The sequence below is a fragment of the Microdochium trichocladiopsis genome (assembly GCF_020744255.1).
Source record: "Microdochium trichocladiopsis strain MPI-CAGE-CH-0230 chromosome Unknown B0I36scaffold_11, whole genome shotgun sequence".
NCBI classification, from domain to species: domain Eukaryota; kingdom Fungi; phylum Ascomycota; class Sordariomycetes; order Xylariales; family Microdochiaceae; genus Microdochium; species Microdochium trichocladiopsis.
The window spans coordinates 1,053,744-1,075,461 of NW_025763554.1; the positions used below are offsets into that span (position 1 = coordinate 1,053,744).

At 55.9% G+C, this 21,718-nt stretch overlaps 7 protein-coding genes across 7 annotated transcripts; 4 read left to right on the plus strand and 3 right to left on the minus strand.

The window, feature by feature from the left end:
* Positions 1 to 4: 4 nt before the first annotated feature.
* Positions 5 to 1,870, plus strand: B0I36DRAFT_395090 (uncharacterized protein; the record flags this gene model as incomplete). Its single annotated transcript, XM_046161516.1, has 3 exons — positions 5 to 101; positions 253 to 394; positions 587 to 1,870. The coding sequence occupies 3 exons, from the start codon at positions 5 to 7 to the stop codon at positions 1,767 to 1,769; spliced, it is 1,422 nt and encodes a 473-aa protein (XP_046006560.1). The 3' UTR covers positions 1,770 to 1,870.
* Positions 1,871 to 2,085: 215 nt separating this feature from the next.
* On the minus strand, positions 2,086 to 2,765 carry B0I36DRAFT_253610 (glycoside hydrolase; the record flags this gene model as incomplete). The annotated part of the gene is made up of 2 exons (XM_046150768.1): positions 2,086 to 2,494; positions 2,554 to 2,765. The coding sequence occupies 2 exons, from the start codon at positions 2,763 to 2,765 to the stop codon at positions 2,086 to 2,088; spliced, it is 621 nt and encodes a 206-aa protein (XP_046006561.1).
* Positions 2,766 to 6,354: 3,589 nt separating this feature from the next.
* On the minus strand, positions 6,355 to 7,172 carry B0I36DRAFT_354589 (uncharacterized protein; the record flags this gene model as incomplete). The annotated part of the gene is made up of 2 exons (XM_046157329.1): positions 6,355 to 6,872; positions 6,947 to 7,172. The coding sequence occupies 2 exons, from the start codon at positions 7,170 to 7,172 to the stop codon at positions 6,355 to 6,357; spliced, it is 744 nt and encodes a 247-aa protein (XP_046006562.1).
* Positions 7,173 to 8,744: 1,572 nt separating this feature from the next.
* Positions 8,745 to 10,377, minus strand: B0I36DRAFT_335688 (uncharacterized protein). Its single transcript, XM_046155509.1, has 4 exons — positions 10,198 to 10,377; positions 9,838 to 10,141; positions 9,296 to 9,781; positions 8,745 to 9,220 (listed from the first exon to the last, which is right to left on the minus strand). The coding sequence occupies exons 1-4, from the start codon at positions 10,206 to 10,208 to the stop codon at positions 9,002 to 9,004; spliced, it is 1,020 nt and encodes a 339-aa protein (XP_046006563.1). The 5' UTR covers positions 10,209 to 10,377; the 3' UTR covers positions 8,745 to 9,001.
* Positions 10,378 to 10,858: 481 nt separating this feature from the next.
* Positions 10,859 to 11,352, plus strand: B0I36DRAFT_335689 (uncharacterized protein). Its single transcript, XM_046155510.1, has one exon. It carries the CDS (start codon positions 10,936 to 10,938, stop codon positions 11,128 to 11,130), a length of 195 nt encoding a protein of 64 aa, XP_046006564.1. The 5' UTR covers positions 10,859 to 10,935; the 3' UTR covers positions 11,131 to 11,352.
* B0I36DRAFT_335691 (uncharacterized protein) lies at positions 11,353 to 12,906 on the plus strand. Its single transcript, XM_046155511.1, has 4 exons — positions 11,353 to 11,562; positions 11,618 to 11,771; positions 11,842 to 12,511; positions 12,575 to 12,906. The coding sequence occupies exons 1-4, from the start codon at positions 11,370 to 11,372 to the stop codon at positions 12,638 to 12,640; spliced, it is 1,083 nt and encodes a 360-aa protein (XP_046006565.1). The 5' UTR covers positions 11,353 to 11,369; the 3' UTR covers positions 12,641 to 12,906.
* A 168-nt stretch (positions 12,907 to 13,074) lies between these two features.
* On the plus strand, positions 13,075 to 14,366 carry B0I36DRAFT_425345 (uncharacterized protein). The gene is made up of 2 exons (XM_046162325.1): positions 13,075 to 13,519; positions 13,614 to 14,366. The coding sequence occupies exons 1-2, from the start codon at positions 13,160 to 13,162 to the stop codon at positions 14,148 to 14,150; spliced, it is 897 nt and encodes a 298-aa protein (XP_046006566.1). The 5' UTR covers positions 13,075 to 13,159; the 3' UTR covers positions 14,151 to 14,366.
* The last annotated feature ends 7,352 nt before the right edge of the window (positions 14,367 to 21,718 follow it).

Consider the following 21,718-nt stretch of genomic DNA (forward strand, 5'->3'; position numbering starts at 1 on the left):
CAGCATGAAGAAGTCAGAGACTTGTTCCACTACTCCCTGCAGTCAAACCATTGCTGCGGCTGGGACAGATCTACTGCTGTACCATGTCCAAGGTGCCCTCTGTAAGACAAATACCTTTACACTTGCGGTATAGCGATATTGGATGGATATTTCGCATGCATTACCGTGCTGCACCCTCCCATCATTAAGTGGAGCTGCTACACAGTTCCCACGTCCCGCACACCTCACACGTACGTTTCGACCTGCAACAAGGCTCACCAGGCTTCCCCGAGACGCGACCGAGGCAGCACCTTTTTTTGAAGCCTGTCCCGCGCTTGACCCGCGGTCCTCATGAATCGTCCCCATACACTCGTCTGGCCATGATTGCAGAATCCCAGCTGGTCGGTGCGGCATGGTACAATCTTTGACCAGCCTGGCCGTGAAGGTCGTTGCCGCCAATATCTCCGCACTCGACGCACAACATCTCTGGCATATTCCGGCACCGCTACTACTTCAAATCTGGCAACTTGTCACAAAAGAGCCTGTCTGGTAGGCGCCAGTCGATCGCATAAATGCCGTGCCTGCGCTGACACAACGTGTCTTCCAGGTCTATGCAAGACGTTCGGCATTGGAGCCTCTTTGTCAAAGTCCTGATCAACAAATGCGGGCACAAAACCAAAGAATGGCCTGATCTGGCCATGTGGTGTGTTCAGGCACGTTTTGCAACAGATGCAAGGCCGCTGTCTCAAATCCTCCAGCCAGCGGTATCCCCAACGTTCGAGTTTGTCACGCATCTGAGGCTCCATGACGGCTTTGAGTGTCCGGTGCGAGACATTGTGTCTCTTACCGCAATGGTCAACCTCGGAGTTCTCGAGATAATTCAGCCGCTCGGCCAGCCGAATCATGTAGAGTTCCCTCGCGTCACCGATGCTGTGGTTCGTGAATGGGCCAGCATGAAGAACCCTTTTCCTCTGCTGCGCATTCTTCGCATCTGGGGCGAGGACTTCACCAGCTATCGTTCGCTGCAGTACCTCTCGAGCTTTCCGTCACTCGCAGTCTACGATGTTGCTGGTCATCGAGATGACTGGCCGAAGGCAACAGAAGTGCCAATATCCTGGACTATGAAACGCCATGCCTCGTCCAGCCGGGCACTGGAGGAGCTCGTACATATTTACAAAGGTCTAGACAAAACAACGGCACACCTCGTCACCGAGGAGCAAATGCGCCTCAGAATTTGTGCGCAAGTTATGACACTTGGCACATCAAATACGCTGCCAATCGAGATGGATAAAAAGATCGAGCTTGGGAAGCGGAAGCTGTCAGTCGTATCATCACATCTTGGTGCCAGCATTACTCCTCAGGAACCAAGTGACGAGAGACTGGATAGATTTTGGGGTTTATTGACTTATTGCCATATTGGCGAAGTCTCAAAGGATGCAGATTTCATGCAGGCAGGCCTTAGTGCACCTTTCCCGCGCCCACACATCGGAGCGTTGAAGCTGCCTTCACGGCCTGTGGTCACCATCAGATCTGTCCATGGTGCCCGGAACTCCTACCAGTATCGCAGCCTGACAGATCCCAGCAAGTTTGCACGTCACTGTACGTTTACGCGAAGCCAACAAATGCCAAAAGCTCAGCCCACAGCTTCCCCATCTTCGACGAGTCGGCGTGACGGGGAGAACGTGTTGGAGCATTCCGTGCGGCCTAGAAGACCCGATCAAGAACTCAACGTTAGCAAAGGACGGAAACTGCGAAGAAAAGCAAACATATCTCTCCAAGACTTCATGTAATGTGCGAACAAATTTTGCATGCAGCTTGGTATGTGAGCATTTGGGCGAGAAGCTCATCAGTTTATGTTGGCCAACATTCTTTTTTAGGCGAACTGTGGGAAAAATATCTACACAAAAAAAGAGCACATGGAAAAACGAGGTTCAACCATGGCTAAGGCAGGCCCGCTGGGCCAAAGAAGACAACCGACATCATCCACTCAGCATGCGAAAGCGATGCCTTGAGCATTGCGCAAGCACCCTCTGGACTGCAGCCAAAGAAGAGCTCTTGAAGACATCTCATTGCTCGTCAACGTCATCAAAGCCATCTTCCGCGGCTTCATGGGCCTTGCACGGTGACAGTGGCCGAGCCACTGCTGAAGTAACCCTCAGTTGCGACGATCTGGTAGTTGTGCTCAGAGCCCAGTCTCATGCCAGCGTTGGCCCAGGCGTTGAAGTGGCAGCTCATGCTAACGGTACCGGAGCTACGCTTGCTCTCGCGGACGGACCAGAACTGGTCAAAGGTGCGGGTGCCGTCGATGGAAGGGGCGTTGTAGCGCGTGCTGCGGTACAGACCGTAGGTGCCGCCGTCGCAGGTGACCTGGCCGGTGCGGGTGGCACCGCTCGAAGGGTTGTAGGTGCCGAAGTTCTCGACGACGTAGTACTCGATCAGAGGGTTGCGAGTCCAGCCGTAGATGGCGAGGTAGCTGTTGCCGTTGGGACGGTAGTCGGCCGAGTAGTTGATGGTTCTGGAGGAGAAGCAAGTTAGCGATTGTATACATCTTGCTGCCGAAACAGAAATGCTCACCTAGCACTGCCAGGCATCCAGCCCTTTCCGCCGACCCAGTTGCCGTTGCCGGACCAGTTGACGCTGTACTGGCCGCCGTTGCCGTTGCGGTACTGGACGTTGCCTTGGCCGTCGGTCCAGAACGAGTAGTAGAAGCCGTTGTGGTAGCCGGTGTCGGCGACGACGCCGAGAACGGCCGTGGCGGCGGCCAGGATGGAGGTGAAAGAGACCATGTTGACTATCTGTGTCGATTGAAGCGTTGGCTTGGGATCAGGTGGGAGACGAAGCTAGAAGATGATGGCTGTGCTTTCTTTCAAGATCGACCATCGAGGGGGGCTAAGCCGGTCTTTATGTACTGCTCGACATGGCCTTGCCCTGACCTCGCAAAGTTGCTCGAAACACGACAAGATCGACATGTTGCTCGACGTCAGTCCCGGGCATGGTAGCCAAGCCAGATGTCTATTGGCTGGGTGTTTGTCACGGGTATATTCATGAGCAGCATCATCGGCGCCACACGCTTTGACATGGCGGAGCCGGATGGGCCCTGGTTCCTGGCCTTGTCGTTGATGATAACATGACATGAGAAATGGCCCAAACAAGGCCAGCCTGGGGCCCAACTGCGGAGACCACTGCCGGATCGAGCAATCTCGGATCGTTTGGATCCTTGCTCGACATACATGGCACCCTGGCCTGCCATGGCAAGATGCGCGAGTTTGCGAGATAGTCTGCTTGCTTAACAACGATTCTACATCGCCGACCCAGAACTAAACCCAGCGAACCGTCCTGATTTGCAAGAGACGAACACGCCCCATCATCACCCGGACACTTTGCCTTCTGGGAAGATGTCCAATTGTGCATCCAAACACACCTGCTGTTTCCGACCAGGGGCGAGGCTAAAAGTCTCCATAGCATGCATGTACTTGAAACTGCCGAGGAACCCACCCACACCAATTACCGTGGGCGGGAAGAGGCGAGAGCAGCCAGGGCCAGGGACTTTGCATTGTGGCAGCCTGTCTCTGCCGGCCGTCTAGCCTCAAAGGGGTGCGCCCCCCTGATTCAAGCACGGCGGATCTGGTCCCGAGTGACAGGGACGAGCCACCCACATGCTTCTCCATCCATGCAACAACATGCCACTAGAGCGGAAGGTAATGCCCCGAATGGTCGACTCGTGTCGTCGCACAGCCAATCGCATCCTGGTCACTGGTCTCTTTCTGTGAGCAGATGGTGGCTAGCGTGCAGTCATTCATGGTTCACCATGTGCATGCCTCAAAGGTCATGGCGATGAGAGGGATAAATTCACTAGAGTGCGTTCACAAAGACACAAGGGCAGGTCCATACCCGTGAATAGCAGGCTACACAATCATGAAGCATTGCAGATGCGTGATCCTCGTGCAAGTTGCTCGATTATCTTACACGGGCGACCGCCTTTGCTTGCCACGACCCACGCGGGCTGCGAGGGCGACATTTTTCGCTCCAACTAGCAGCTTCATAATCCAGCCAGACAAATGCATCGTACGTCTGCATAATGCACGTATGCTATCACGGAGGGGGCAGCGGCCAAGAACCATGGCGTGCAACGTGCCCGCCGTCATTGACGTAACTTGTGCGTTGCCACCTACCAGTAGCCCCGACCCAGCCCCGACCTTGGTCTGGGGTCTCGGTCTCCTCCTCTCCTCCTCTCCTCCTCTCGCCTGTCTCGCCTAAGCATGTTTGTATGTACTCCGGATTGCCCGTGCAGCGCGCAAGCGGCAAATTCTGTTGCTAGTCGTACATACAATAGGCTCGAATCGTGCGTTTATTTTTTGCCCGATGCAACACCCCGCAAAAGAGAACGCCGCGGCGGGTGCCTGCGCACACGCGAGAGCCTTCTTAACCGGTTGCAACACACCGTCTTGCGTTGCTGGGTCTGTCTGTCGCCATGGCTCCTCTTCCAAGAACCCCAGACAAGCTTGGGAAAGTTGCCAAGACGGCTAGCATTTTAGGCGCGATGCGAGATCACGTTCGTCAATATCTGGGACAATGCCGGGACGGGCGAAGGGAAGCATGAAGGCCGGGCGCGCCTGGAAGAAAGTCAAGCATGGTGGTGTGTGGATGGGTGAGTGGATGTAAGGTAGTATTTACTTTGGAAGCCCGCGCGCGCGCAAACCAATCCTAGTTCCCCCTTTGGAGATTGACATGCGGTGCATCGCGTATTTTTTACGCAGCCTTGTTTGGAAAAGTCTATGTCGGCGTTGTGGTGTCCATCCCCTCCTCCCGCGACCATCTGCCGCCTCCCGCACCTCGTTTCGCCATACCTGCAGGCGGCGCTGCTGACTAGATGACTTTGCGATATTCCCGGTGACTGCCTGCCTGCCTGCCTGCCTGCCTGCCTGCCTGGCTGCCTGGCAGGGCTGGGATCGACAAAGTGGTGGCTTAGGGGGGCGAAAGATATAACCCGATTGGCAGCTTCGCTTCCCGGGCGACATGTTCTCGTTGAGAAAGGCGGGCGGTGTGTGTAAAAAGAGAAGTTTATCCATATTGGTTGCTCCCTCCATCCCTTCCTCCCCCACAAAACAACATCCTTGCCTGAATCCCACCCCCTGTGTTTCTTTTCGTGATGCATCATTTCTGGGGTTTTGGTGCCAGTGTCCCCGGATCGGAACGCCGGGGTCTTTTCGATTCGGCACGCACATCAGGGTGGGGAGTTCATAAGCTATGCACAGCGGCTTTTGGATATTTGGGTCGAAAAGTGCGAGAGAGAGAGAAGGAATATTCCGAGACCTTTTAGTTCTGGGCATTAGGCTAAAATGCCGGACATCATCAAACCCTCTTCTGCTGTTTTGCAGCGGCTGTCGATGGAGGCAGGAGTCTCAGAGCTCTCGGCTATGTTCGAACTTGAGGCTCGGCAAAAAGAAAACATCGTGAGATGGGCACGGGCCGGTGGGACTCTCTATTTCTCGCGTGTCAAAACGTAAGAGCTCCAGTGTGAACAAGAACTTTTGATCTCGTGGTGAGGCAAACTACTATGGATGAGGAGTGACGACTGGTAAGGCAAAAAGCGGTTACTGAAAGCCGGCCCATGGTGTTCAGCATGCCGTCTTGTTTCCTGGTCTATGGAGATCCATCCGGCTCAGCAACAGCGAGTTTCGAGTTTTAGCCTGCTGGGGGAGGGGCGGATATTTCACTGGAGACCGTGAACGGATCTCTTCCTGCTCTGAGAGAGGTGACAGTAAGTCGTCCGTTGGTACCGGGGCCATGACTGTGTGATATGAGGCGGCCGGCCTCAGAGATTCATCGGACGCTATAAGTGAGTTTTTTATCTTTGACGTCGGCTTGTCTCTGGGCAGCGAGTGTTCTGTACATGCTGGACCTGGCGTGAATTCCACGTTCAAGAATTGAGTCTATAGCTAACTGGCTGTCTGTTCATTTTGCTTGACATCGCCCGACTTTTCAATCCTTCGGAAATGGATTGCAGATATCTTACAAGAGGCGAGCGGCAGGTGATTGAGTAGAAAGAAAGTTTCTCACCCCCCCCCCCCCTTTGCAGGCTATGTCGTGACACGCCTGACCACAGTGAAAATCTGCAACAACACGACAGCCCTGGCCTCAACCTTTCTGCAACGGCAACGGGGTCAGCCAAAAATGGTATCACTCCCTCACACTGTGCACCAAGGGACGCTGTTCCCAGATCAAAAAGCGGAGAGTCCACAAATTGTTGCTCTTTTGCAGCTCGGTCTATCATTAAAACTAATTCCACGCTGGTCGAACGTGGCCCTCATATCCTCATCATGTATCCGTTTTGTTAAGAAATGCGCTCCTCTGCCGTATTATGTCCATCTGCAACTAGAAGCCAAAGAAGGCAGCGACCAGAAGCCCGCCAGCCACAGCAGCGTAGCCAGCACGCTGCTGTACGCCAGCAGCAATTGGGCTCTGGCTTGGCGTGGTCGAGGGCGGTTGCGACTGGCTTGCACTTGTAAGTGTGGACTGGCTGGTGGTACCAACGGAGATCGCTGTGGTTGGCGTGACAGTGACCGGAGGCAGAAGAGTGACAGAGGGCGACTCGGTACCATAGGTCAACGTGGGTGTGTCGATGCTTGTCGAGTCGGTGCCGTAAGTCACGGTGGGGGTGTCGATGCTGGTCGTCTCGGACGAGCTGACACTGTCGGTGGGCACCTCGGTAGGGTAGACGGGAGGCTCGACGGACGGAGAGTACGAAGGGTCTGAGATGGTGGTCTCGACGGGAGGCTCTGCAGTCGGGTACCCTGTAGGAGCAGGCGGCTCGACAGTTGGTGCCGGGCTGGAAGGCGGAGTGCCGGCGCCGGCATCACGGCAGAACGAGTCGATGCCGGTCATGACCTGGCCTGGAGTTTTGTACAAGAGAGTAGGTCAGAAATATGGCACAAGAAGACGGCTATCAGGAAGGGAATAGGCGTACCATATTGAGCATCGTCGCAATTGTCCTGGAGACAGGCCTGGCTGTTGCGCTTGAGGGTGTACTTCATCTCGCAGAGGCAAGCATTGTCGTCGGCGGCACAGGTAGTTGAGGCACTGATGGTGTTGCTCAAGCAAGGCGCACCACAGGCAGGCACGTACTCATTGAGAGACTTGGCCGCCGCGAGAGCCGCGAGGATGGGAAGAAAGACGGAAGCAGGAGGAGCCATGGTTGCTAGGACGGGAGTGTTTGTGTTGTTTGCTGAAGCGAGAGTCTTGGAGATGTATTATGTGTTTGGGATGGCGCTGGAAGAGAAGCAGAGACAGAGACAGCAGGAAGCGAGCGTGCGGTCCAAACGACGGTGGGTTGGAGCAACAATGGTCCGGAGGTGGCAGGTCGTGCTGAGATGGAGGTGAGCGAGCCCGAGGCGTCCTTATATGTGTCTGGCCAACATGGAAACCACGACTTGTGGCATGCAGGACAGGAGTGGATGTTGGGGAGGATGGGCAGCCACATGCCGGCACTTGATCTGCGCCTCGAAGGATTGACACACAGCAGGGTGCATCCTGGCAAGGTGCCGCCGGCCACCCCTGTGCGTGGACTTTCTCTCCGAGCATCAAGTCTCGCTTCGAGATGAGCCTCGCTCATGAGTCGGGACGAAAAGACCCTTGCCCCATCCGCCAATACACAGCTCCATTAGCATCTTCACTGTGCCCTCGTGGGTCCAGGGTTGATGGCGAAGGTGGTTCCGAGTTGCCCATTCAATTCCAAGCGAGAACCTTTAAGGACCTCGCGTATGGGACACATGTGATCCTCGTACGGATTGCCATGCTTCGAATGGCGTTTGCTTATTGCAGCGTATCAGCTCGCAAGCCCCCGCATATGTGCAAACTCGGCACTGAGCGAGGGCCCGGCGAAAGGCCTGATGAGATCTGGCATGCCTACTGAGCAGTCTGGAGCCTCGCAAACTCCGTGAAAGGCATCCCTTTCCGACCCCACAGGGTGTTGGCGATGGCGACTGGGCGGACGGCCGATCGAACAAAGCCCCGTAATTGTTTCGATGAGACGAGGTTGTTTCATGCGCTGGGACGAGCCGGTCGTGGTGGAGCATTGAAACACGGCGATCGCAGCAGTAACGTGCCATCCCAGCCAGACCACAGCCAATCACCGGCCAGAACCAGGCCTCCGCACGCCACCACCTCCAGCACACAGCCGCCCTCCCACCACTCCTCTGCATCCTGACTGGCCCGCCCCTCTTCGCTTAGAGCACGAAGCCTGCCGCCAAGATCGTCCACCCTTGTGCCCATCCACGCTCCTGGCACTATATTCAATGCACGGAATACACCGACCAAGAATCGGACCGGAATATCCTCTACGCAAGTCCTCGCGTGGCGGTGCCAGCATGATCTGTCGTCTGCCACACGCACGAGACTGCCTCAAGGTGGGTAGCGGCGCCGGTGCCAGGTGCGCGAAAGCATGGACCATGGAAAGCTCATGGTCTGACAGTTCTCGGCCCAATGAACCCCTTCCTGAATCGTACACGTTCGGCTTTCACTACTCGTGTCTCGGCCAGACACCCAGATACCGTGAACCCGAAAGCTGGCAACGTGCCATTCACTTCGGACGCCGGGTTCGCCTTATACCGTCTGCTACGTCATTCAGCCGCAGGAGAGCCCTCACAATTCATGGCATACGAGCTGGTCTCGCATCCTGGTAGCATGGCTTTGCGTAACGGCAAACGAGGCTATGTTCTGCCTTGGCGTACCAACGATCAACGAATTTTTCAAAATTAGAAAATAGAACAAAAATTAGGTTAAACAAGGATTTGACATGACTGCTTTTGCTTGGCTTGGGATCGCCTCCCAGAGAAAGATCTACGACTCCTGGTATGAACGACTCCGCCTTGGGAAAGTCTACGACCTTGCTTCCTCGCGGCACGAAGACTTCTGGCGCCCACTTACACTTCCTGAAAGGTTCTGACGGGCTTTAAACTCTGGTGGAGTTCACCTTCTATACGACGACTCTGGCCTGCAGGGAATACACTCAGCCCTAACACCATTACCGTCCCTTTCTGAGCTCTACATCTCGCCTAAAGACCCACCGGCCATCCTCTGACCGCACCGGCTGATATCCTAGGGTTCCCTCAACTAAGGACAGAACCAGCATCGGGGTCGCCGTGTAGATGTTCCACCGTGCTTCGCTCTCAAGCGTTAATCTGTCGTAATTGAGGCCTAGGCCGAATGCAGATTGATAGAGCTTCACTTCTACACTGGGTGGCTGAGTTCCGTTCAAATCAGGTCAGCAACCAACAGTCATGGAAATCACGCGCGGGTGGACATGCTTGAGACATACCTTCCGACTGTCCTGGGTGTTGGTCTTGCACCACTTCTTGAGATATTCGGCCAGAAACTGAAGCGTTGGACTGTGACTGCACTGGACCTCGACGAACCTGCTGTTGGAGCTTGTCACGGTCAAATGGTACGGAGGTTTTAAAAGCAGCTCGTCTGGTCGAGGAAGTGTCGACATCTCTGGTATGACGTCCCATTGGGCCCTGGACGGCGGTTCAAGCGGCCCACGAGAAACAGGTGTTCTCTCGACCACTGCTGGCTTGCCAGTTTCGGTGTCAACTTCGACATCGGCCCACTCATCACCAGGCTGCGCAGCCGGCCTATGAGCCGGCGTAACCGGCAGCGTCTTCTTCTCGAAGCACTGCAGCAATTGTTTGGTGAGCATATCCTGGAGCGAAAAGGCGTTTGGGATAGGTGGCTTGCACAGCTCAATGACAAACGACGCGCGCTCTTCGGACCACTCTACCAAAGGTTCGCTCCTCTTGCCGACCTGTATTTCTTTACATCAGCTGGGCACGATTGGCTATGCATAGGTGGGGGGCGTACCTCAAGATACAATCTGATGCGACCCTTGGCTTTGTCGAGGAGCTTCTCCGCCCAATCGCTGTAGTCTTCCTTCTCGGCCAGGTAGACCAAGGCATTTGCCCACTCAAAGACGCAACTGACGACATCAGCAACAAATTGAGCCTTGTCATTATAAGCCGTGTCCAACTCGGCGAAGAGCAACTGCCATTCTGGATCGACAACAATCTCGACTCCAATCACTTCGCGCAGCTTCTTGAGTGTGTTTTGCAGCACGCAATCGTCCTTGTCCCATTGGTCCCGAATGGCAACCTGGACTTTGAGGGGTCTACGCACATGCGGTCAGTGTACCGAGTTTTCGCATCTCCTCGGTTCACGACTTACAGTTTTGTCATGATGGCAAATCAGTTATTGCAGGGTTGATTTTGCCGTGTTGATGATGGCCTACCGTGACGCTGTTGCAATCCAGGGGGGTTGATGAAGTATATTCGGCATGACGAGACTTGAGACCCTGATAGACAAGAGACAACCAGGAGGCGTCACTTCATCTCCCCTTTCCCCAAGGCGTCCTGCAAGGCATGACTTGAACCCCTGAGCCGCCAGGCAATAAGCGAGAAGCCTTGCCGAAAGAGGGTCCAGCTGAATTGCCATCTTGCACAAGTGATGCGGGACGGCTGCAAGCCCAGTCTCAGCTGAATGTGCCGGCTGCCCATTAGTGCGGAGTTTGCGGGGCTGTGTCGTGCCGCCAGAGCCCTGCCCATGTTTCCAGGCCAACTTGACAACAGCGAGGTTTGCTTGGTTGCACATTCAGTTTGCAATGCTGAATTTGACAGCTCAAGGCTATGGCTGGTGCCAGTCCCAGTGTCCGCCGAACGTAAAATGAAGACTGCAAGAGACATAGAAGTAATTGACGGAACTTATGAGCCTGTGAGTTGCAAGACGGCAGGACCACAGAGGCCACGGCCCTCGCACTTTCGATGTGCCGGGAGACGGCACGCATCATCGTGGCTTGGAACCCTTGCACGCCAGGGTCTCCGAGTCTCGACAACCTATCTCGGCTCACCGTGCGACTGCTGGCCCTAAGCTTGAGCTCCTGGCCGACAATTCACAACATTTACCGTCATGCCAAGGAGTCACTCAAGCATTTCCAGGGCTCTGCAGGGTTTCGGATCGTCTGTGCGAGCTTGCTTTCAGCTATCCCCACTAGGCGTTCTGCAAGGCACGCCGTCCCATCACCATCGACAGCGCGCGTTGCCAAGCCAAGGAAGCTCCCTCCAGGGCCCGCTAGGGCTGAACACGCCGCGCTTCCAAGGGTGACAAGTCGTCTGCCTTAGCACGGCGCCGGTGATGCCTCCGGCAAATGAGTAACATCTGAGATGAATGGATCTTGCGGCTGGGCGAACCCCTGACAGCTAGCGTGAGATCGACCCTGAATCGTTCAAGTTTGTTCAAGGTTCCTCCACGGGGTACCAGACCAGCCACAGTCCAGGGGCCATGGGGTCTGGACGGAGGATAGACAGACCGAAACCATGTAGTACGGGTCTCCTTGACAGTATATGAATCGTTCTGCCTCCCACATGTCTAGTGTTGAAATTCCGAGAATCATACTCACCATTGCCACCTGCACCACCCGAAGCATCTCTCAAACACCTGTCTCTTCTCAATACTTTTCTCCCCGTCAGCAAGAGAAACATACAATGTCCAAGCTACCACCTGTCGAGAAGCTTTCTCTGGCCGTTCGCAAGAACCGTGAGTATCTGGCCCCCGATATCGTGCTCAACCTCCGCTCTGACCATGGATACAGTCCGAGATGAGTGGGAACAGAAGAAGGAGGGTCTCGAGAAGCAGCTCTCAGATATCCTCACTGTACCGTGGACGGTAGATCTCGACCCCAAGCAAATCTATGCCTACGCCGATGATGGCTACGCCAAGGACTCACTGGGGGCTTGTATTACCGCGTAAGTTGACTTGAGTGACCCTTAACAACATCGATCGTGTACGAGGCTGACAAGCTCAAAACAACAACAGATACATCGAGGGCGCTATCTGGAAGCTCAAGTACTTTGTGGAGAGATTCGGCGACGAGGGTGTCAAGGAGCTGAATGCCATCTGCCACAAGCACAGCATGGGTCTCGACGTTGACGAGACCAGCCGCTTTTCCTACTGTGGAGTAGACGTGCTGGACGGCCAACTGCGGCTGCTCTTCGAGCCAAAGTGCCTTGGCACGAATATTGACTACTGCCTCGACGAGGCCGTCCTGGAGAAGGCCCTCAATGAAGCGCCTGCCGCCGAGGGCTCAGACAGCAAGCTGAGTTACTCCGCCAGGGCGGACATCCGCAGGGAGTACGAGCCCAAGATTGGCGACATCCAGAAGAAGGTTGCCGAGCTGCTGGCGAACCCGGACATCAAGCTCAACCCCAACTTTGACGCTCTCTACGCCAGCCTGCTTGCCGAGAGCAAGGTCAAGAAGACGGAGCTCCGCGAGGACTGGCAGAAGTCGATTGGCTACCTCGCCCGCGAGTACTTTGACGGCCTCGTCAGCCAGCTCAACTGGCAGAAGTTTGAGGACGATGAAATGCTCCAGGAGGGATTCAAGGAGGTCGTCGACAAGAACGAGATCGCCCTCCGCATCGTTGACAAGCTGAAGGACAGCTCGTACTGCGAGGCGGTCGTCGAGGATGGCATCCTCTGGCTGCAGGTAAGTCTTTCTGGGCGACAATGAATAGACACACGAAAAGGACAAGGCTAACGTGTAACGCAGTGCAAACCGACTACTTGGGGCACCAACATCAGCTATGCTGCCGAGAAACTTGTCGATAAATTGTAAAATGTCCACAATGGGTACATCGGTGCTGGCAAAAAACGACTCGCTAGATTCGAGAATGAAGTAACAACACGAATTGGGGGGAAAAGCCGTAGTCTAGTGCGATACAAACCAACGAGTCCAAGCAAGTAGGGATTGACCTATGCCTTCGTGTAGACCACCATAGTATCTGAGTGAATGACTGGTCTCCTGAGGCCAATACGCCGTCGGCCTATGCATCCCAGACGTGGTTCCTGGGTCGGTTCTGTGAGAAGCTATGCCTCGTCTTGGTGTCGTGGTTTGCCCATGCTCCACAGCGGAATTGGCGTCATCTGGATCGCCACGCGCCTTGTTGGCAGCTGAAGGATGCCCCTGTCCATGACCCCACCTTTTCTCCACAGCAGACCTGACGTCGCTGGCTGCAGGCACTTTCAAGGTTGACTTGTTGCACGCCGCCTCGGTTCACAAAGTCCTGCGTTTTCGCGACCTTCGCCCTCCTTTCCACCATAGCCATCTCCCCAGTACCAGTACCTTGTAGACAACATGGAATCCAGCGACCCGCCCAGTCGACCCGCGCGCCACCTCGGACGGCCATATGGCTATCTCTGGCGCGCGCTCATCGCCGCCTCGTACCCGCTCCGCGGCATCTACTACTTCCTACGTCATCCCGCCTATTACCCGCTCTGGTTCAGCCGGCTGCTGCCCCTCGGCCTGCTGTCGCTCCTCATATACACAATCCTCTTCACTTTCGCCTTCCTTCCCCAGTACGCGTTCCTCGCGATCTTCCATGGCTGGGGCGCTTGGGTGAATGCCCTCGTCCTTGTACTCGGCGAAGGGCTGGTCATCATCCAGGGCCTGTTTGAAGGCTTCTTTGTGGACGAGTGCCGCGTAGATGTCTTTGATGTAAGTCGCGCCGCAGGAACCCTGACAGTTTCGGCCGAGAATATTCAAAATAGCCAGCCGCTCTGGACACAACAGCTGATCTCATTCTTCACAGGCCACGCTCATCGACTTGGGGTACTCGGAACTGATCGCGCCGCATCGCCTTCTCTTCCCTGATGCCCCCAACTCGGTCAAGATGCTGGGCAAGCCGACGTCGCCTGCGGTATATCAGCCATGGAGCCTGATCCAGATCGTCGAGCTCATCTTCTGCCTCCCGCTCAACCTGATCCCGTACGTCGGCACCCCAGCCTTCATCATCATAACCGGAGCTCGGCTTGGCACCTTCTCGCAGTACCGGTGGTACCAACTGCGTGGCTTGTCAAGAAAGGAGCGCAAGCAGGAGATCAAGAGTAGGATGTGGGAATACACCTGGTTTGGCACGGTCGCGATGCTGCTCGAGCTGATACCCGTCTTCTCCTTCTTTTTCCTTCTTACGTCGACCACGGGAGCCGCTCTATGGACTGCAAAGATGGAGGACCAGATGCGTGGTGTTGATACCGGGGAGCACGCAGCACCGCAACAGGTAGCACGGGACGAGCACGAGCACGACCCCGACGAGCCGCCGCCTCCTTATGTGGACAACCCGGTCTGAATGGGTGCTTTCGTAGGACAACATAGACAGATAGTTCAATCATCCTCATCGTACGCAACCCACGCTTACCCATCCATGAAGGCATACACAGAACAATCATCACGAACTTGCCCATTCTGAGGGTTGGCACTTCCTATCTGCGTAGGTGGTAGGGCACTCTCTTCCAGAATGCGGACTGCAATGACACAAGCAAGGTCTACTACGGGCTGTTCCCGCCTCCCATCCTTTTGTTCTGGCCGAAGCCATCACCGCCTCCAGCGGTGTCCTCTCACAAAGTGTCCTCACGCCATTGACGACCCCAGGCAGGGTCTGGTTTGATCTGTCTCACCATGCCCTCACAAGAACGTGTTCGACCAGCTCGCCTGCACAACAACGATGACTTCGCTGGCCGCATCCTGTCACGACGACCTCGACACTCGCACCACTGAGCTACAATGCACAAAATCTATTTGCTTCGAGCCCTGATTCACCGAGTCTTCCATAGCGTCATTTGCCAAGCGTTGTTGTTCAAAGTGACCGTCCGATTCTCGATGCCTGACCAGGTATCAGCCCGCGCCTTCCCAGCGAGAGGCTGCAGCTCGAAGAGGTCGAGCAGTGCCGGCGAGACTGCCGACTTCCGTTTGCGCCCACGCGTATCTTCCAGTATGACGCGCCAGCCCTGTCGCAGGAGGAGCGCGTTCCTTCCTCGAGAGAGCCAGCAAGGAAGGCACAAAGCGAGCAGTTGCCCGCCACGCATACATGCAACAGACTCGAGTCCTTTTCCTTCCACGTCCTTCGCATCCCTTCCTCTCTTCCACCTTCGTCCACCTCCATCAATCTTCAACTTCCCTCCGTCTCTCATCTTCACTTCCTCTTTCGTCCCCACGCTCACTTCACCTGGCAGCAACACAGACCTGCCTTCAGCAACACACTCATTCACCTTCTTCTCTCCTGTCACTTGTCACGCAATCTCCTCAGCTCAACAACCACCACGCACAGGGTAGCCATGCGAGGCCACACCATCCTTGGTATCCTCGGGGCCACCAGCCTGGCGGGAACCGTTGCCGCTCAAGAGCAGTACGGCTCCGTGTAAGTCACCCCTCTTTCTCTTTGTTGCCTCTCCTGCCAGATTGTCCCCAAGCAGACGGGTCTCTGACTTGTTCGGTCGATCAAGCCCTGGATCTGGCCCTGCTTCTGACACCCCGGGAAATCCTGGCTCGGGACAATTTACACCTGGAGGCATCCCATCTGGTTTCCCTTCTTCTGCACCCACACCCGTCCCTGGCGATCCTGGTCAGACTGGTCCTGGTCCTCAAGGCCCATTCCCTGGCATCCCATCGTCCATCCCCGGCAACAATGCTCCTGGTTCTGTTCTACCTGCTCCTGGAAGCCCTTCCGCTGGCAACACTCTTCCTTCCCCAGTTCCTGGTCCAGATGGCACTGATCCATACGGTCCTCCCCAGGGCAGCCCCGGCTCTCCTGGAGGTCAAGGAGTCTCTGCCCCTTCTGCACAGTCAACCGTCTTCGTTACTGTTCCTCCATCGCCTGTAGGTGGTCCTGGCACTGGTGGTGTCAATCCTGTTCCCGGAGGAGCTTTCCCCACGAACTCGGGTGTGCCTTCCGGACCAATCCCACCTGGATTTCCTGAACCTTGGCCCGTCACCTCGGATGCTGTGGGAACTTGCCCACTGCCACTTCCCACTACCATCTTCGTATCGGTCACTCCGAGCATCTTGCCTACGGCCATCTCTACGGTTCTTTCGACTCTTCTATCAACAGTGTCGGTCCCTGTCACAGTCTCGGTCCCGGTCACCATTCCTGTCACAGTTTCTGTCCCACTTGGATCTGGTTTCCCTCCTGCTGCCGGCCCGAGTCCCAGTCCAGATCAGGGTCCCAGCAACCTTCCCAGCAACCTTCCCATCTCGTGGTCACCTCCCAGGACTGTCACATCTCCATGCAGTACTTTACCCGGCGATCCCCAATGGCCGACGAGCAATCCCATTTTCCCGCTTCCCACTTCCATCTCCGGATCAGTATTTCCAGGCTGGCCAAGTGGAATGCCTCCTGGCTCGCCTCTGACCGTTGTCCCGGGAAGCGCCACAGGTCCTATTGCCCCTGGCGTACCGAGTAAGCTTCCTGGTGGCCCCGGCGGTCCGGTGATCTCCCAAGGCCCGTCTCAACTGCCCTCTACTCCCATCGGCCAGTCCACAGGTCCCTTCGGGCTCCCGAGTCCAAGCAACACCCTCCCGGCGTGGACTCCTGGTGTCCCTGACACTCCTCAACCGACAACCTTGTTGGTCTCGCCGGGCCAGCCGCTGCCTCCAGACACAGCTTATGGTGGCATCCTATCACAGCCACTGTCAAGCATTGCACTCAATCCAACACTTGTACCGGGTTCCCTCCCCACGCAACTACCGAATCCCAATGGCCCGTTTGGACAAAGTGCGCCGTCTGGCCAGCCTGATACCGCAGCTGCCACAGCTCCAGGCAATGGTCTCGCCAGCTCTACTCCCTGCACCACACTCACTCTCACATCTCCTGATGGGTTTCCCTTTCCACTTCCTCAGGGTTCTTCGGCCACACTTCCCGTCACCGCTCCTGGCGGCAACAGCGTCTTGCCCATCACATCAGTTGTGCCAACCGTTCCCGCTGTTCCCTCTCCGGGTGCTGGTACCGAAGGCCCTGACGTGAGTGTTCCTGGAGGAGAAGGTGGTATCACTTTCACCCCACTGGTCTCTACCATTCCTATCATCCCCAGTCCGTCAGGTAATGGTGACGCTCCAGGTGAGGTTAGCATCTCTGGCACTACCACACTCACCGTGCCGCTGCCTGGTATTCTGACGCTCACTGTCCCTGCTGGGGGTTCGGGCTTCCCATTCCCACTGCCTACTGGCTCACTTCCTGGAACTCCTCCTTCACCCAACGACCCTGGATCTCCACAGAATCCGAATGCTCCAGGCAACGGCGCCTCACCTGGCCCCCTCCCTTCACCAAACCCTATTGATCCCAACATCCCTGGCGCCGGCAACCCAACATCAACTTGCACAACCGCTGGTATCCCATCAACGTCAGGCTTTGGCGGCAATGGTGAGAATCCCACCGGCTCAGGCTTTAGCCCCATCCCATCACCCCAAACTACCCAACCTGGAACAGGCCCTGTGGGTGGTCAACCTGGAGGCCAGGGCACCCAACCTGTAACACAACCACCTTCTGGTTCTCAGCCATCACTTCCGGGCGGTGGCAACTCTCCGAACCCCAATGGACCCGGAGCCGGAAATGGACTGCCTACAGAGCCTTGCACTTCAGGACTACCAGTCTCTTCGGCCATAACCATCGTTCCAGGCCAGCCAGGAGGTCAAGACATCCCACCTGGTTCTCCTTGGTCGGCTACTGCCGGCACGCTTCCTACAGGTCTACCTCCAGTGGCGACTTCGCCCAGCTTCCCGCTCCCCGGTGAGCCTGGTTCTCCTGGAGGAACAATCGCATCCGGATTCCTCCCTTCGGCATCATTCCCCAGCTTCCCCTTCCCCGGCCAGCCCGGGACACCTGGTGCTGGTGCCAGTCAGACAGGACTCCCCCTTCCTAGCGTCCCTCTTCCTGTGCCCACGGGCCCTGCAACACTTCTCCCCGGCATCCCGTCTGCACCAGCCGGAGGGCCTAATCAAACAGGAGGTCCTGCTCCTTCTAGCATTCCTCTGCCTCCTCCGACTCCCAACGACCCAATTCCAGGACACCCAGGCCAATCCAATGTGCCAGGAAGTGGTGCAAGCACTCTCCCGTGCCAGACTAGCAGCATTCGTGAGTAAACCTTGAGGAGCAACCATCTCTTGTACGAGTACTGACCAACGTGAAAGTCCCTCAGGTGTGCCCGCAATATCGGCCTCTTTTCCGGGTGGCCTACTTCCCACAGCCAGCGGCATCAACCCTGGAGCGCCTGTTCCTCTCCCATCTGGTCCAGAAAGCCAGCTGCCTGCTGGGGCTGGCACTTCCATCGGCCAACCTGTCCCCTCAGTTCCCGTTGGTGGCCTTCCAAGTGGCTTCACTACATTGCCCAGCCCTGGCTTCCCTACAGGACCTTCCGGACCCGGTCTCCCAGGTTCTGTCACCCCCGGCAGCTCTTTCTTCCAGCCCATTCCTTCGCAGCCCACGGATTTGACTACTTTCCCATCCCCATCAGGAGATGGCACACTTCCAATTTCAGGACCTTTGGGAGGCCCGTTCAGTTCTTCAGAAACTCCTGTCCCAGCTCCAGGCAGTCTTTCAGCCGACACTTCCGCAGGAATCACAGACTCTGTGTTGGTGCCATCGATCACTGGCTCCCTGACAGGCCCAGTACTCACGCCTTTGCCTCTTCCTGGAATCTACGGAGCCTCTCACTCTATCGTGCCACTTCCAAACCCCTCCATCAGCGATCCTTCGGCCTCTGATTTCCTTCCTGGTCAAGCTCCACAACCGACCGGCTCCAACTCACTGCCATTGACTGCGACCCAGCCCGGTAGCTGGGGACAGTCAGCAAGCCTTCCCGCACCTGGCATCCCCGGTGGTGATGGTAGCACTTTCCCAGCTCCGTCAAACCCACTCTCCGGCGCCTACGGAGCCGGCCAGCCAACTGTACTGCCTGGTGGCACTCTTCCAACTGATGTCCCTGCCGGCCAAGGTCCCTCCTCACTTGGGCCAGAACCAAGCGCAACGACATTGTGGCCACTTCCAAGCTCCATCAGCGCTTCTGTAGCAACACAAGTCTCACCGGTTGTGACCATCTCGGAACCTTCGCAGAGTCTCAATCCGTCTGGTAGGTTGCATCCTTCCTTTTGACTACAATGCCACTTTTCCCCGTATGTGAAAAGAAATGCACTGTTGCTAACGCAGTATCTTGATATAATAGGACCATTATCCTCTGGCCTAGCTGGAGGAAGTGTCGAAAACAACCCTTCCGCAAGCACTTCGACTTCGTGCACCGAGTCAGGCACAGTTGTGATCTCGGACACTCTCCCTGAGGCCACTGATGCTTCTGCTTCGGCATCTCAAGTCGCAACAGCTTCATCGTTTCCAACACTCTCTGCGGCTCCAGCTGGCGGCTGGAATACTACTTCTTCCACGTTGGCTCCACAGACGACTGCCGCTGTCGCAACTCCACTCACGGCTCCTCAGCCAAGTACGTTCATCACCCAGTCCGAAACCACATCAGAAAGACCTATTCCTACTCGCGCAAGCATCGACCCGAGGACATGCATTTCCATGGTTGTCACCACTGTCTCATCCCGAGCCTTCACCTGGTGTGCTCAGCCAACACCTTCGACCACTTTGGGCTTGACTGCGACCCAGATGCCTCGCGCGTTGATTCAAGGGCATGCTGACGGGTTGAATGCAGGATCTGGTGAAATCCACTTTCCTGAGAAGGACACAGCATGTGGCAGTAGCGATGATATTGGTGATTTCTCATTCAACGTAAGTCTTCAGGTGCTTCGTTTCTTTCAATATTGTCCCCGTGGCCTAACCGCAAAGGCAGTTCCGCGATGTCCCGTTCATGGACGCTACTGGTCTTAGCTCCGACCAGAGTGTGCCGATGCTGAGCCCATACCATCGACTTTGGTTCTCGCGCTCGTTCAGCGTCAAGAAGTCTGCACAATCTGCGGCACTCGGCCCTGTCCTTCATTTCCATCCTGATCTGACGCGTTCCACTGCTTCGGGCGTGGCCGAGATTAGCGTGGGACCCCAACGTGCAAATTCCTGCTTCTCATTTGATTTCCATGGTGCGACTTTCGGCTGTTCTTCCTTCTATGGCGGCTGTCAATTCCGAGTGACCGGCATGCGATACAACGACGCGAGTGGTATCGAAGAAGAGGTTGCCGCGGAGACATTCCACATTGATGGCTGCAAGGACATTGTGTCTTGCGATCTCCAGCCCGTGGCTCTGAGCACTCTGCAGGGTTTGACCTCTATCACCATCACTGCCGGAGCCGACGGCCGTCCTGCAACCTGGTGGTCCGACAAGCTCCTGTTGGGTTGGACTGACAACAGCTGCGAAAGCGCCCAATGCCGTTCTGATGTCCGAAACAGCATCAGAAGACGCGATTGGATTGCGACTCTTCGTTGAAAAGCTCCTTCAAGCCATCACTACATCTGACTGTTTATGACTCTCAGCAGCCGCGCACGGCTGTTCTCATCTTAATGACATTGCTTCCATCTGCACGTTTTTTGCTCGACATAGGGGGAAACACTTTCGGCGAGGTGCCAGGATGGCACGATAATGGTCAAGTGGAAAAGGAGAGAATGAGGATTTTGGTGGATTTGATCCGATGATATGTAATTAGAAGCTGCGGACGCAACAAAATGACATTTGCATGGCTCATCACTATTATTTGGTCGTGATTGCAATTGTTGTAGTTTCTGTGCGATGATGAGATGAGTTGCCAAGGCCTGCTTGATGACACCGGCTTCATTCACCCCGGTCATTGTCACGAAGCTTGGGCCTGGGCTGCGCGAAGAATATTTGTAATCTGGGTCGAAGGCGAAGAGCTTTGAAGACTGAACAAAGGGCAAATATTCACCCCCATGTCGGTTGAAGTACGTAAGAGGATCGATGCAGCCAACGCGCCCTCTGAGGACATTCTTAGACTGTTTTGACGCCGATTTTGGGGTTGCTTACTCACCTCCGGATTCGGGATTGCAACAATGACAAAGAGATGGATGGCCTCTGGACATCAATTGACATAATATTGGGTCTGGGCTGTCCGTGTATCAGTAGAGGTCCAGCTCCTCCGCTCCGATGAGGCTCCCGGAGTGGAGACACATCGTGGAGGTTTGGTCCATGGGCAAGGGCGACGTCGGAGGGCAACCCAGCTCATATCTCCAAGGGGGGGGCCGAGGGTCGGCGTGCTCCGCCGTCCGCAGTTTGCGCCGGCGGCACCCACGCCGCGTGCCGGGCGGTTCAGTTCCGAAGATTGCTCCTCCGCGCGAGCGCGCGCCAGGGGTTGGTCCCCGATGATGCATGGGAATGACGGCTGCTCTTTTATTGCCGGTCCTCTTTTTGTTTGGTCTTTTCGGGAATAGGAGCATGTCACCCTAACATGAGTGCCCCCCTTCAAGGAGGATCCCCCTCCCCATGCCATGTGCGCGCCCTTGTTACTCATCTCTGCAATGGGTTGCCATTCCCCACATGGAAAAATGACTGGTGATGCGGATCTCGGTTTTCCGTCTGCCGTGCCTTCTGCCCCTTCTTAAATGCCCATGTATTCCGCCAAGGGAAAGCTTTTTGAGGCTGTGACTTTTCACGAAGACAACACCTTCGAGGCTTGGAAATCGTCAGCTTCAACCTGGCATCAGCTGCAAACCTGACGACTAGCAACGGTCTCTTTACATGACGTCACATGAGCCACGATTGTTCGAGGCATTTCAACTGCAACAAGGACATTCATTGTGATCTTGGGTTCTCCACAAAGTGATTTGCCATTTACAGGCGTCACCACTGTCCGACCGCGCATTGCACAGCACGACACCGGTGAACGGGAGTAGCCATCACCACCACCAACACCAACAACAAGACACCACAGGCGGCACTCAGCCGAGCTGCCTTGAGAGCCACAGCC

Bases quoted from the DNA above. Each gene is read 5' to 3' on its own strand.
- B0I36DRAFT_335688 (XM_046155509.1), bottom strand. The intron at 9,782-9,837 runs GTACGCCCCCCA...AAAGAAATACAG, and splicing joins GCATCAGATTGTATCTTGAG to GTCGGCAAGAGGAGCGAACC. The intron at 9,221-9,295 runs GTATGTCTCAAG...AACGGAACTCAG, and splicing joins ACACCCAGGACAGTCGGAAG to CCACCCAGTGTAGAAGTGAA.
- B0I36DRAFT_335689 (XM_046155510.1), top strand. From the start codon at position 10,936: ATGCCAAGGAGTCACTCAAGCATTTCCAGGGCTCTGCAGGGTTTCGGA.
- B0I36DRAFT_335691 (XM_046155511.1), top strand. From the start codon at position 11,370: ATGAATCGTTCTGCCTCCCACATGTCTAGTGTTGAAATTCCGAGAATC. The intron at 11,563-11,617 runs GTGAGTATCTGG...CCATGGATACAG, and splicing joins TCTGGCCGTTCGCAAGAACC to TCCGAGATGAGTGGGAACAG. The intron at 11,772-11,841 runs GTAAGTTGACTT...AAACAACAACAG, and splicing joins CTGGGGGCTTGTATTACCGC to ATACATCGAGGGCGCTATCT.
- B0I36DRAFT_425345 (XM_046162325.1), top strand. From the start codon at position 13,160: ATGGAATCCAGCGACCCGCCCAGTCGACCCGCGCGCCACCTCGGACGG. The intron at 13,520-13,613 runs GTAAGTCGCGCC...CATTCTTCACAG, and splicing joins GCCGCGTAGATGTCTTTGAT to GCCACGCTCATCGACTTGGG.